General features: G+C 40.2%; 1 protein-coding gene across 1 annotated transcript in view; it reads right to left on the minus strand.

Moving 5' to 3' along the window:
* Positions 1 to 13,905, minus strand: part of ryr2a (ryanodine receptor 2a (cardiac)) — a 301,990-nt gene that overhangs the window by 50,233 nt on the left and 237,852 nt on the right. The window contains exons 71-86 of the mRNA XM_047377164.1: positions 13,363 to 13,490; positions 11,200 to 11,392; positions 10,889 to 10,971; positions 8,493 to 8,650; positions 8,184 to 8,271; positions 7,794 to 7,886; positions 6,170 to 6,340; positions 2,157 to 2,216; positions 1,884 to 2,018; positions 1,662 to 1,774; positions 1,305 to 1,401; positions 1,061 to 1,167; positions 894 to 945; positions 749 to 796; positions 547 to 646; positions 286 to 365 (exon numbers count right to left, since the gene is read on the minus strand). Of these exons, the coding sequence (XP_047233120.1) occupies positions 286 to 365; positions 547 to 646; positions 749 to 796; positions 894 to 945; positions 1,061 to 1,167; positions 1,305 to 1,401; positions 1,662 to 1,774; positions 1,884 to 2,018; positions 2,157 to 2,216; positions 6,170 to 6,340; positions 7,794 to 7,886; positions 8,184 to 8,271; positions 8,493 to 8,650; positions 10,889 to 10,971; positions 11,200 to 11,392; positions 13,363 to 13,490 (1,706 nt within the window). The remainder of the gene's footprint in view (positions 1 to 285; positions 366 to 546; positions 647 to 748; positions 797 to 893; positions 946 to 1,060; positions 1,168 to 1,304; positions 1,402 to 1,661; positions 1,775 to 1,883; positions 2,019 to 2,156; positions 2,217 to 6,169; positions 6,341 to 7,793; positions 7,887 to 8,183; positions 8,272 to 8,492; positions 8,651 to 10,888; positions 10,972 to 11,199; positions 11,393 to 13,362; positions 13,491 to 13,905) is intronic.

A 13,905-nucleotide genomic window follows, 5' to 3' on the forward strand; every position in this document is an offset into this window, starting at 1 on the left:
CTGGCTCTTATAGGTGTGAGTTTCCCTTTTTAATCATTTAAGCTGACTGGTGGTACTTGGGTTTGCTTTGTTGGTACCATTGCTTTGTTGGTACCATTCCCAAATTTGGCACAATTGCACATTATGTATCTTTCGCATCTTTCTGACATATCTAAACATTTCATAACATTAAGCACATGTCATATAGCTATGAGCCATACATTTAACAAGTAGTTGGATCATTTCTAATACATACACATACCTATGAGTCAGTTTATGTTTTCAAAGCTACATATTAGTAGTTACCTGCTGTACAGTTGAGTTTCCTCCATTGAGGATCGCTATGCCCAGCTTTAGAGTGGATGCAACCATAGGGCCCATAACACCTAAATCCCACACAAGAAATATGTCCATAAGTCTTTGTACAAATGAAGTCTCTGTGTTTGTCACACAGTCAATTATGGTCCTACTCCCAAAAAACAAAACACGACAGATTCTAAAATCATATCTACTAATCAAGTTAATTTGTAGATTTATTTATTTGGAGAACATAAATGGAAGGCTTACCTTTGCTGGCGCTGATTGTTTGAAGAACCATCTCTGCAGCTCCACGGTCATGCAGTCGGGCCTGCTGATACAGCAGCTTCTGCTTCTCCATCTCCTTCTCCTATTTCATTAAAGCATGACACTTATCTGGTAGGCACTAGGATATCCTAATGTTCCCAGATTATCCAAGAGAAGTGAAAGATACGATCAGTGAGTCACCTACTTCAAAACTTTTTACTTCTCCTTCTTCATCCTCTTCATCGTGACAGCTCTGAGGGACACAGTTATTGGTAAATTATTAAAATAAATAAATGTTCTCATAAGAGAACTAAAACCAAGTGTAGACTGAGGATTACAACTGCTGGTACCTTAGCCATGATGTCAGCATAAGCCATGTAAAGGTTATCTTCATCCAGCTTACTGCAACAGAAAATAAAAGCATCCTAAATAGCACAATGTCACTGAACATACTGATGGTGGAACATGGTGACAACAGGATTTTTTGAGACAACTCTAACATTTGACATAAACCCACCATTTCTCAGTGAGGGCGGTTCTGCTAAAGAGCTGAATAAGTTGATGGAGTGGATCAATATGTTTTATACCCTCCTCTTCTTCAGATGAATCTCTTTCACCTGTTTTCTGCAAGAATCCCATTTTACACAAACAGGACAAACAGCCAAGTTAACTGGTTCAGATTTACAGCTCAAAATTCAAAGTATGACTTATTTTACTTCCATGATTTTTACTTCTATAACCTTGGCGGAACATAATCTTACAGCAAGGTCCTCGATAAGTTTGTCTTCAAAATAATGCTCCTCTGCCTCGATCCAGGACTTTTCATAGCCTTGCAAGAACAAGTTAACAGCTCGGTGCCTGGTGTAAAAAAGAGAAAAACTGTTTTATTCAAAGAATTCTTATTTGAAATAATCCTCCAAAATATCTACTATACTACTCCTATATCTCTCACAAATAGTTTGCCTGTTTTCCAATCAGCAGGCAGCTTTCTACATAACTGTGTTTTCTACAAACTAAAAAACTCCAGATAATTTGTTCACTGCCCTGCTTGATCAGAGTCCCATCCAGGAAGAGATTGTCCTTTATTTTTGCCCTGAGTGTGATTGTGCAGATCTTACCTAGGCAGGTTATAGAGGGGTGCCATCCTAAAACAAGCAACCACAGCTCGCTTCCTTTGTTTTGACAACAGTTTGTGCCATACAGCTTTCTTGCTGCGCTGAGGATGCTCCACCTGAAACAGAACAAGGCCTAATCAGCATAAAACAATGATGGGAACTGACCAATCACAATAATAATTGTGTACACAATGTATAGAGAATCATATAATATCTTATTAAGACCTGATCTAGGTGGAATAGAACATGACCAATGTCCAGGACTCTTTTCACAGTCTTTTCTGGGTCAGATGTATCCTCATAGTGGTTAGGAAGGTCTCTGTACAAAGCCATCTGCCAGCGAATAGCTGGATCCTCTAGCTGCCCATTGTAAAATACATATGTACATACTTGGTAAGAAATAGGATGAGACAAATTATTACTTTTAATAGAAAAAATAGATTGTTTTGCAATCTAAAGACATAATGTGTTACAATCATAGAAGAAAATCATTTTTACCTTCCCTTGTAAATGGAGATTGTTCCTAATGATCTCTCGAACTTCATCCTCCGTGTCTTTCTGTTGATAAATGCACATTTATTAACAGCTGGTTTAAAAAAACAAATTTCTGTGTTGCCTCATTTATTTTTTTAACCGTGATGCAACATGTTTTCCAGCAGAGGTAGCTAACAGTGAGCTCAGGGGCACCAGGTTGGCCTCAGAGACCCAACGAGTCGCCCACAAACAATGGTGTACTACTTTCTGTCTGTGAAGAATAGAAACTGGCCTCAGAATAATTTGCAGGCGGACCCTGTGTCCAGGTAAAGTACTTGTTACCTTTGTCTGGTTAGTATTGGGAACAGAAAACTAGTAAAAAAGCAGGTCTGGCATCATCGTCTGGGTATCGCTCTGTTCTTAATATCCAGATTGGCTAATAGGAATTTAGCTGACATACTACTGATACCCCATTATAGGTTAAACCCCATTTTATCTGGGTTCAAAGGTCATTCAAAATTACCCTCATTCACAACCTGTGGGACAAGCTAGCAGGGGCAGAAACAACAGGAATCTAACAGTGTTACGGATCCCTTAAAATATAGAAGCAAAATGTTATAAATGTGAAAGGAAGCCTAATGAGGAAGACTTATGAAAGGGGAGAAGTGTGTTTTTCTTAAAGTTGCGGCGACTGTATTGAAGGAGAAGCAACACAATATGAAGAGACATTTCAGTCACTATTGCTTCCATGCTAACTACCCACATAGGAGTGTACGGAGTGTACAAGTCTGTGAGTTAAATACAGCTCAGTGTTTTTCACAAGGCTGGTGAAAAAGTCACAAAAAGCAACATAACCCTTATTTCAGGCAGCAAACAAAAGTCAGGGGAAAATGTCTTGAAAGGGACAGTTATTGTGTTTGCAAACTGTCTCCAAAGTCAAAACAATGGTATTGATGTCTAATGACTAGGAGTCAGTTCGCTAGAGGAGTGTCAGTGAACCAGGATCAGGTTCAGTGCAGGTTAACATGACATCCAATGATTCAGTGGACAACAGCAGTACAGCTGACCATTCTGTTAGAAGAACAGTGTTTTATCATTTTGCCACAAAAGGTGAATGCTACTGACACTACAGACCTTGAAGACAACAGGAGAGCTAACAACCTCACCTTGGTTAGGAGATACTTGAAGGAGAACCACATTTAGGCTCAATGCACAAAGCAACATGACCTAGGCTTCCCAACATTTCCACATTACCACTGCATTATCCACCAGCGCAAATGTGCGCAAAGTGTCCATGTCTAATAATGTGAGGTTTCCCACTGAAGGCAGTGCTTTAATAGGTGGTTATGGTATGCAGATATTTTTGTCACAATGTGGTAAAATCCATGCAGTCAGTGCTGGATGAAAATGTTTCAGTATCTGGAGCTGAAAAGTAATCCCAAGTTCTAAAAAGGCCGGGGCAAGAATTAAAGAACAGCTTCTGGGTCTTTGGTTAGCTTCAGCTCTGTGTATCATTAATTTCAAATGCAAATGGACATTCCATGCATTACGTAGCATCTAATTGCAAACTCCACTTGGACGGTGAACAGGTGGAGATCTCCATCTCACAGTCCATCAGGGTGCACCAATCCTTTGGCGCGGTTAGAGAGGTAAAGTGCCAATGTGTATGTACAGGTCCTTCTCAAAATATTAGCATATTGTGATAAAGTTCATTATTTTCCATAATGTCATGATGAAAATGTAACATTCATATATTTTAGATTCATTGCACACTAACTGAAATATTTCAGGTCTTTTATTGTCTTAATACGGATGATTTTGGCATACAGCTCATGAAAACCCAAAATTCCTATCTCACAAAATTAGCATATTTCATCCGACCAATAAAAGAAAAGTGTTTTTAATACAAAAAACGTCAACCTTCAAATAATCATGTACAGTTATGCACTCAATACTTGGTCGCGAATCCTTTTGCAGAAATGACTGCTTCAATGCGGCGTGGCATGGAGGCAATCAGCCTGTGGCACTGCTGAGGTCTTATGGAGGCCCAGGATGCTTCGATAGCGGCCTTTAGCTCATCCAGAGTGTTGGGTCTTGAGTCTCTCAACGTTCTCTTCACAATATCCCACAGATTCTCTATGGGGTTCAGGTCAGGAGAGTTGGCAGGCCAATTGAGCACAGTGATACCATGGTCAGTAAACCATTTACCAGTGGTTTTGGCACTGTGAGCAGGTGCCAGGTCGTGCTGAAAAATTAAATCTTCATCTCCATAAAGCTTTTCAGCAAATGGAAGCATGAAGTGCTCCAAAATCTCCTGATAGCTAGCTGCATTGACCCTGCCCTTGATAAAACACAGTGGACCAACACCAGCAGCTGACACGGCACCCCAGACCATCACTGACTGTGGGTACTTGACACTGGACTTCTGGCATTTTGGCATTTCCTTCTCCCCAGTCTTCCTCCAGACTCTGGCACCTTGATTTCTGAATGACATGCAGAATTTGCTTTCATCCAAAAAAAGTACTTTGGACCACTGAGCAACAGTCCAGTGCTGCTTCTCTGTAGCCCAGGTCAGGCGCTTCTGCTGCTGTTTCTGGTTCAAAAGTGGCTTGACCTGGGGAATGCGGCACCTGTAGCCCATTTCCTGCACACGCCTGTACACGGTGGCTCTGGATGTTTCTACTCCAGACTCAGTCCACTGCTTCCACAGGTCCCCCAAGGTCTGGAATCGACCCTTCTCCAGAATCTTCCTCAGGGTCCGGTCACCTCTTCTCGTTGTGCAGCGTTTTCTGCCACACTTTTTCCTTCCCACAGACTTCCCACTGAGGTGCCTTGATACAGCACTCTGAGAACAGCCTATTCGTTCGGAAATTTCTTTCTGTGTCTTACCCTCTTGCTTGAGGGTGTCAATAGTGACCTTCTGGACAGCAGTCATGTCGGCAGTCTTACCATGATTGGGGTTTTGAGTGATGAACCAGGCTGGGAATTTTAAAGGCCTCAGGAATCTTTTGCAGGTGTTTAGAGTTAACTCGTTGATTCAGATGATTAGGTTCATAGCTCGTTTAGAGACCCTTTTAATGATATGCTAATTTTGTGAGATAGGAATTTTGGGTTTTCATGAGCTGTATGCCACAATCATCCGTATTAAGACAATAAAAGACCTGAAATATTTCAGTTGTGTGCAATGAATCTAAAATATATGAATGTTAAATTTTCATCATGACATTATGAAAAATAATGAACTTTATCACAATATGCTAATATTTTGAGAAGGACCTGTAGAGCAGCTCTGAAGGTTACCTTCCCTTTTGGAACAACCTACCTCCCTAAATAGGCCTTTTCTGACATGAACCTCAATATGAACAAAACACACCTTACTGATGCATATCTACATGACTCACTAACAGTTGCAGTATCAAATTATACTCCAGATTACAGTGGTGGTTACACACCATGGCAATGCTCTCAAAAAGTGATCAAAAATAGCTTTTTCTATTGTTTTAATTTAAAGATTTGTAAAAGTGCCAAAGCCTTAGCGACTGATGTGAATATATTCTTTAAAAATGTGAATTTGACTTTTTTCTTTAATTTTTTGGGGCTATTTCATAACTGATTGTGTGAAACTGCAACCGATTTTACATTATCTTCAGAAATGTTCCAGAGGTATTGTTTGAGTTTTATTTGTTAAGTTAGATTAACACAATAATGCAGTAGGTAAAAATATCTGGTCTATTCAGGTAAATGGTTTAGATTTATTGTGAGGAATCTAACACGTGATCAGACTTTGTTCACACCTGTAAATTTAGAAATACTACATAGCTGAAGCCTGTGATGGACTGGCAACCTGTCCTGGGTGTACCCTGCCTCTCGCCCATAGACTCCTGGAGATAGGCACCAGCTTCCCTGTGACCCACTATGGAAGAAGCGGTAGAAAATGACTGACTGACATAGCTGAAGCAGCCCTTAGTTTCAGGTTGGCGACCTTGTTGTAAACTATTCAAACTAAGTGTATCTGTTCTACTTTAGTGTAGGTCTACCTGTGTGAAGCGGTTCTTCGCCAGGGCAATGAGTTCTTGTTCTCCTGGAGCACAGATGTTCAGACCTACAGGCAGCAGGCGCTTCAGAGTGGCCACAATCAAGCTCGTCTGTGTAGAGTATCGATCTCCCTTCCTCTTCATCTTTTTCCTCTCCTGGTCTGAAACAATACCCTGGGGCACAATCAGAAGAAAAGGAAACAACATGTTAATTTTATCATGTATATATATATACAGTACAGACCAAAGGTTTGGACACACCATCTCATTCAAAGAGTTGTCTTTATTTTTATGACCATGAATATTGTAGCTTCACACTGAAGGCATCAAAACTATGAATTAACACGTGGCATTATATACTGAACAAAAAAGTGTGAAACAACTGAAAATTTGTCTCATATTCTATGTTCTTCAAAGTAGCCACCTTTTGCTTTGATTACTGCTCCGCACACTCTTGGCATTCTGTTGATGAGCTTCAAGAGGTAGTCACCTGAAATGGTTTTCCAACAGTCTTGAAGGAGTTTCCAGAGATGCTTAGCACTTGTTGGCCCTTTTGCCTTCACTCTGCGGTCCTGCTCACCCCAAACCATCTCGATTGGGTTCAGGTCCGGTGATGTAGCCCTTACATAGCCTGGAGGTGTGTTTGGGGTCTTTGTCCTGTTGAAAAATAAATGATGGTCCAACTAAACGCTAACCGGATGGAATATCATGCTGCTGCAAGATGCTGTGGTAGCCATGCTGGTTCAGTATGCCTTCAATTTTGAATAAATCCCCAACAGGCCTGATTCACACAGTCTCCTCTTAACAGTTGTTCTAGAGATGTGTCTGCTGCTAGAACTCTGTGTGGCATTGACCTGTTCTCTAATCTGAGCTGCTGTTAACCTGCGACTTCTGAGGCTGGTGACTCGGAAGAACTTATTATCCGTAGGAGAGGTGACTCTTGGTCTTCCTTTCCTGGGGCGGTCCTCATGTGAGCCAGTTTCTTTGTAGCGCTTGATGGTTTTTGCGACTGCACTTGGGGACACTTTCAAAGTTTTCCCAATTGTTCGGACTGACTGACCTTCATTTCTTAAAGTAATGATGGCCACTCGTTTTTCTTTACTTAGCTGCTTTTTTCTTGCCATAATACAAATTCTAACTGTCTATTCAGTAGGACTATCAGCTGTGTACTGTATCCACCTCCTGCACAACACAACTGACGGTCCCAACCCCATTTATAAGGCTTGAAATCCCACTTATTAAACCTGACAGGGCACACCTGTGAAGTGAAAACCATTTCACATGACTACCTCTTGAAGCTCATCAACAGAATGCCAAGAGTGTGTGGAGCAGTAATCAAAGCAAAAGGTGGCTACTTTGAAGAACCTAGAATATAAGACATATTTTCAGTTGTTTCACACTTTTTTGTTCAGTATATAATTCCACATGTGTTAATTCATAGTTTTGATGCCTTCAGTGTGAAGCTACATTATTCATAGTCATGAAAATAAAGACAACCTTTTGAATGAGAAGGTGTGTCCAAACCTTTGGTCTGTACTGTATATATCTATATATTATCTTGATAAAATGGTATTTATTGACACAGATTATTACATAGTTTTTGGTAAAACCCTTTTGCCAGTCATACCTTTGACATCTTGCACTTGGTGTCAGAGATAAGAAATGACATGTTGTTGATTTCATTCTGGACCACAAAATTCTGCTCTTCTCTCTTGAAGTTCTACAGACAGACGACAAAATAAATGTACCGGACTGAACCACCACCTCCTTTTAGACAGCCTAATAATAAAGGCTGAGTCCTCTGATTGTCCTACTGTTGAGTTAATACAGACCTGACCAGGCTCATTATATATATATATATTATATATATTAATAAACTATAGCTAAAACTAAGCTGTAAACTTAAATGTGTAAATTGTAAATTTTACTGAATCTGCTTTGGGAACATGATCCAAAATGTGAAATAATAACCAGTAATGTTCTGTGTTCTTTCAAGCTTTCTAAGAAATGTTCTTACATGAGACTTGGCCCAAAATATGAAAACTTCCGCCACCATTCTGAACAGCTCCTCTGCCTCTGGGCTGGACTCTTTAAGCCATCTTCCTCTGTAATATAGATGCATACATCAGGCAGCTCAGTGACATTGTTGTTTTTGCAAATATGCAGTGTCCTATTAGTCAGAGGCATTGACAAATCCTCTATTTTTAGCTACTATTTAAGTTTAAAATAGTAGTTACTCCAATCTGGACATAGATCAGTTGGTGAAACAAACCCAAATTTGATGCAAGTACACATGCTTTTACAATATGACACAACAACACTGTACCTGTTGTAGTCCACAAATCGTATGAGCAGGGGGTAGAAGGCATACAGGTCTCTAACCAGTATGGTGAACTGGTCCATGATGAGCAGCTCCGTCTCAGACATTTCACCTCTCCCTTCAGCCCTGCTGTGCTCTTCATCCATCAGCACAACTGCAGCTTTCTACATAACACAGTAACGGGCTATTGTAACTTTACACAGAACCAAAGTGATAGGGTTCTTCCTGCCACTCTGACATGTTATATAAATATACAGTCTATGAAATATATTATTAATAATCCAAGGTGTAAAATAAAAACAGGAAGATATGTTGAAGCAGAAGTTAATTTCCAGCAGACAAACGTTTTCTCCACAAGCCGGATCTTATCTTTTCTATTCATTGCTTTTCATTGCTTCCGAATTTGAGCTGTGATTTTCCCATTAAATAAGATGGAGGCTATAAACAGTTAATTAATCCCATTTTTATTGAACTTGTACTAATCAATACTTATTGGGATGTTTGTTGCCTTATCGTTACATGTGTGACACTCCTCACTCTGCCACGCAATTTCCATTTCAAAAAGTCTTTCCTTAAGCTACAACATTTAATTTCCCTTTTTGTAATTGAAATGCACTGAATTTCATTAAGTAAGTTACATAATTGTGTAGCCTAAGCAGTCGGATCTTTGCCACTTTATTGACATCTGGCTGATTGCCCTGTTCTCTCTAACATTCTAATGAACATAATTCTAATTGTCTTAATTAAAGCAGCATATAAAGGTGCTCTACTCACATTCAGTATTTAGTGTTTTAGCGTTCACATACTAAAATTCAGAAATAAACAGGATTGTTTATATGTAATTTTAGCCACACCCTTATTCAGAAACCAGTGGAAATGAGGTGTGCTCTCATTCATTTAACTTTGGTTTTGAGGCCAGCCAGGAACACAGGTGTAGTTCTAGTTCATCCCTATCTTTAAGTCTTTTCTTTGGAGGTGGCATTTTGCTAAAATAAGATGAGAAAACATTTTTGGATGGTATTGACGTTACTTGGGAACACTGACAAAGTTAGCAGTTCAATAATGGACGGGTGCCCATCCCAGGATTAAGATGATTTAACTCAACAGATTTGGTTTCTAAAAATAAATATAAACTAAGAAGAAGACATTATAAACCAGCCATATTCATGACAACATTTCTTACAGACAGTTTTACCTCATTCAGAGGTCTCGCGTCCGTCCAGGTTCCTATGCCTATGCTCCCAGTTAGTTGCCCTCCCTGGGGCTGCAGTGTGTTCTTCGACTGGTAAGACGTTCTTTTCTCCATTCACTGACTCTGTGGTGACTCGTTCGCTAGACACAGCGGGTTATTCTTGTTTTCCCGTTCCAGCCCGTTAACCTTTGGTCAGGTTCGTTTTGTTGGCTGTGGAGCTGTGTTTGGCTTTAGCTTTATTGATGGTTTGCAGCCCTGTTTGAGATTGCTTTGTTTTGTTTTTTACTGTGCTGCCGTGTTTGGCTTGCCTTATTGTTTTATTGCAGCCACGTTCAGGCTTGCATTTATTTGCCTTACATTGACCTTGAGGCGTCCGGAGCAACATGTTGGGCAAGCTGACAGCTGCCTCTCCGGTGGTTCCTCTGGGGTTGCTGTCTCTGTGCCCCTCACCTGACACAGGAGGTTGCAGGTTTCCCCTCGGGGCCTTGCATGATTGGTGCAGTGGTGAGATGTAGGATTTATAATGGTGGGGGTTCCACTGGGCTCTCTACCATCTCAGAGAGAGGTGGTGTATACTGATGCATCCACCACGGAGTTGGGGTCATCATGGCAGGATAATAATTAATAATTATTAATTATTAATAATAATAATGAACTAACTGTAATTATTAACTGCTGTGAGCCCAATAATCACACCACCAGAGTTTCTGATCTTTATTCATAAGGAATGATTTTTGGTTAGAATTTATTTCTTCTAAATTATGATTTTAATTATAATTTTTATAAATCTTATAAATCAATAATCATAATCCTTACACCTCCAGCTCCCTTATAACAGCTGCACCTAATTCTCTCCCTGATTATTATCCTCAGTTTATCGGTCTATACTCCTCTTCCCTCTGTATTTAAACTTTGTGTTGGATTGTTTGCCACCAGTTCCCCCTGATATCTACCTGGAAATAACCCTGCTTGCCCCCTTGTTTGCTGTCTGATTCCATTCCATGTCCTCTGTTCCTATGCTCCTGTTATCATACTGCTCGTGTCACTCACCTGCCTGTGTTCATGTACCTGTGAAAGTGTTTGCTATTAAATCCTTCTCATTTACTCCACCAAGCTCTGCATTTGTGTCCTACCTTAACACATGACAATAAATGGCCTTTGTAACACATTTCACCAGAGCACAGTGGAACTAAATAGAACAGAGACTTACCTTCTTTAGCTTATCCATCAGAGGCAGAAAGTGTGTCTGTAACAGTTGGGCTTTAGCTTTGCTGATGATCGGCTGGGAGAAGACTTGACGACAGGGATAGAGAAGGACATTTGGTTCAGTGAAGCATAAAATAATAGGAAGGTGACCATAAAAACATCTAATATCTGTAAATTAGTCAGAACTGAGTTAAAGGTTGTTATACTTGTCCTAAGCTAACAGAAAGTGACTGATTTAACTGGAGAGTAAAAAATGTCTATAAACTATTCAAAGATATGTTGTCTCTGTTTCACACATGGCTTGTGATGGTGTACCAGCCAGTCTTTTCATCCAGGCCCCCTCATCAATTCCCAGGTTATTGTAGATGATTTTCAGGATGTTTCCCAACAGAGTGTTCATGTGCTCCGAGGTAACAGATGTACAGCAGTCGTCGGCTTTGTCAGGATTGCTTTCTGGTCCATGCTCCCACCAGTGAGACATATAGCTGCACAACATGGGCAACATTACCTACACAAAAAGGACAAACACATACTGATGCTTTATTAAGCTTCGCATTGACAATCTCACGATAACTAACGCAACACATAACATGCAACCAGCACAGGCTGACAGGTTTGGAACTTGCTCTTTAAATAAACTATTCCAGGACTTTTTCTTATTTTCTCAGCCAGTCCTTGGTATATTTGCTGGCATTTTTTAGGCCACTCTCATATTGCAGGGTCACATTTAGTTTCAGCTTTTTTTCACAGATGGTCTTATATTTTCCCCAAACACTGTCTGATACCAGTATAATTTGTGGAGGACTCTATAATGCTTAGCTGGCCAGGTCCTGCTGCTTAAAAACATCACCAAAACATGATGCTTCCAAGTCAGTGCTTCTACATTTGTTCACAGATGGTATGATGTCCCTTTACTGGACTGCTGTATTTGGTTTCTGTCAAATGTCCATTGTTCTGGTGTCCAACTAATTCGGTTTAAGAATCATCTTTCTCAAGAACATTATTCCAGAAGTCCTGGTCTACATTCTCTCTAGCAAACTTCACTTTGCTCTTTATCTTACAGAGCAAAGGGTTCCTTGTTGCACATCATCCCATAAAAGTTATACTTGTGAAATTTTGTCCTGATCGTGCAATCATGCACTTTCATATTAACAGTGGTAGTGGTTGCCTTTCAGGCCTCTTTAAAATGACTTCCAGTAGCAGGTTGTAGTAGGTTGCTACAACTGTTTTTAGGAAGGTCTCTGACAGCTCACCATGGTGTTTATACTCTCACTTCAACAGTCAGGAGCACACCAGCACATTGTTACTGAGTGAGAAAGACTTAAAGCTAACACATTCTGTAAGGTGTTCAAAATAAAGAAGAAACAAGGAGTTTCTGCAGCTTACTTTACACCTGACCAGTGTTTTCCTTGAAAAGTCCAGTTATGACTCTAATAGGTCTCACATGTTCCTCTATTGCACTTTGTGAGAAGATATTGTACAAGATGGGGACAAATAAATAAATAAAAATAAAATAAATATTAAATGTTTCTTTTTTTTTTGTTTATTCACAGGTTCAATACAAAACACAACAGATTGAACATGAACAACAGAATGCAGTCAGCAAAAAGTCAATATTTTATAGATGTTTACATAGACGTTCAAAGCCATGGCATTATCAATGTTTCCCTCTGGCTGTACATTGTTCCCATAATCTCTGCTAGCATCTGAGATGAGGGCATATGGATTTTTTGCTTTGGAATATGTTCTCCCCAAAGTTTCTCTGGAATTATTGTTTATGCATTGCTAGGGAGACACAGTGTGCATTGCGGGACGACAGGAGATGTATGAACTGAGAGCTAAGTTTAAAATCTGTTTCGGAAGTGTACCTGTAGCATTTTTCTTAAAACAATAAAGGGAGACAAACACAGTGCTGTGATTCATTTATTGTCCGAGGAAATGCTTCAAACTTAAATTGCATCTCTCACCTTCTTGATCTTCTCTTTGGAAATTATTTCTAAGACTTTACACTATTAATTCCAGATTGGTTGCACAAACCATACGTTGTTGACTTCTACCCCCCTCGCTGCAGCGGTCCTGTCACAGAAGACTACGCAACTGGAAAAAAGCACCTTAATCGTGCCTTGAAGTGCTTGACAAATGGAAATAGGGAAGGGTGGCCTGGTCCAGTCCTCGAGAGTGACTATCCTACAACATTCACATGAATCCCTTCTCTAACACACCTTAATCAAATGTGAATTTTCTCACAGCAGTTATTCAGCTTTGTAGGCGCCTGCTAATGAGCCATTCATTATATTCAGGTATGTTGGAGAAGGGATGCCTCTGAAAGTTGCAGTATAGTAGCCCTCAAGGACTAGACTTGGGCACTCCTGGCTTAGGGTTTGAAGGCAGGGTTACAACCAGAAATGGAAACATGGTTCAACCCTGAAAAAGATTATCTACCTGATGATGAGTAAAGTTGAAAAATGAGTGTTTCACCTCCATCACATGAGGCATCTGAGTATACTTCATGCCAGACTCTGCCAGCTCCATGATCTCTTCCAGAGACTTTTCCAGGTTTGGAACCAAAGGACACACCTCCCCAACTGGCCCTGGCAGACCCAAAGCTGAGAGCAGAAAAGTAGAAAGCAGAAAGTCTCAGAACCCCTTTACAATAAGTGCTGCATAAAGCTAATACAGAAAAACAATGTTCATTTTATATTCCAGATTGGGCCAAGCTATGAGTCCGGGTTTTTACTCTTGTTTGATTTTGCGGTGTAGGCTCTGGAATTTCTGGGATACCATTAAAAAGGTGATATTCTTGCTATTAAACTCTGGTTATGTTCTCAAGTAGCCCTGTTTTTTAGCTCCCAGTTCCACCAGAACAGGTTCTCCATGTACAATGGTCCTCCACGTAGCTCTCCTGGGTTGTACTCCTGAACCTTGCCATTTACTGCATGTCTTTCCTTTCTCTTTCTGGCCCTTCTTTCACCAGAACTGCCAAATAAAGGTAATTTGTGCCACAAATAAAAGGTTCCCCCA

The sequence above is a fragment of the Girardinichthys multiradiatus genome, chromosome 10 (genome assembly GCF_021462225.1).
Source record: "Girardinichthys multiradiatus isolate DD_20200921_A chromosome 10, DD_fGirMul_XY1, whole genome shotgun sequence".
Classification (NCBI taxonomy): domain Eukaryota; kingdom Metazoa; phylum Chordata; class Actinopteri; order Cyprinodontiformes; family Goodeidae; genus Girardinichthys; species Girardinichthys multiradiatus.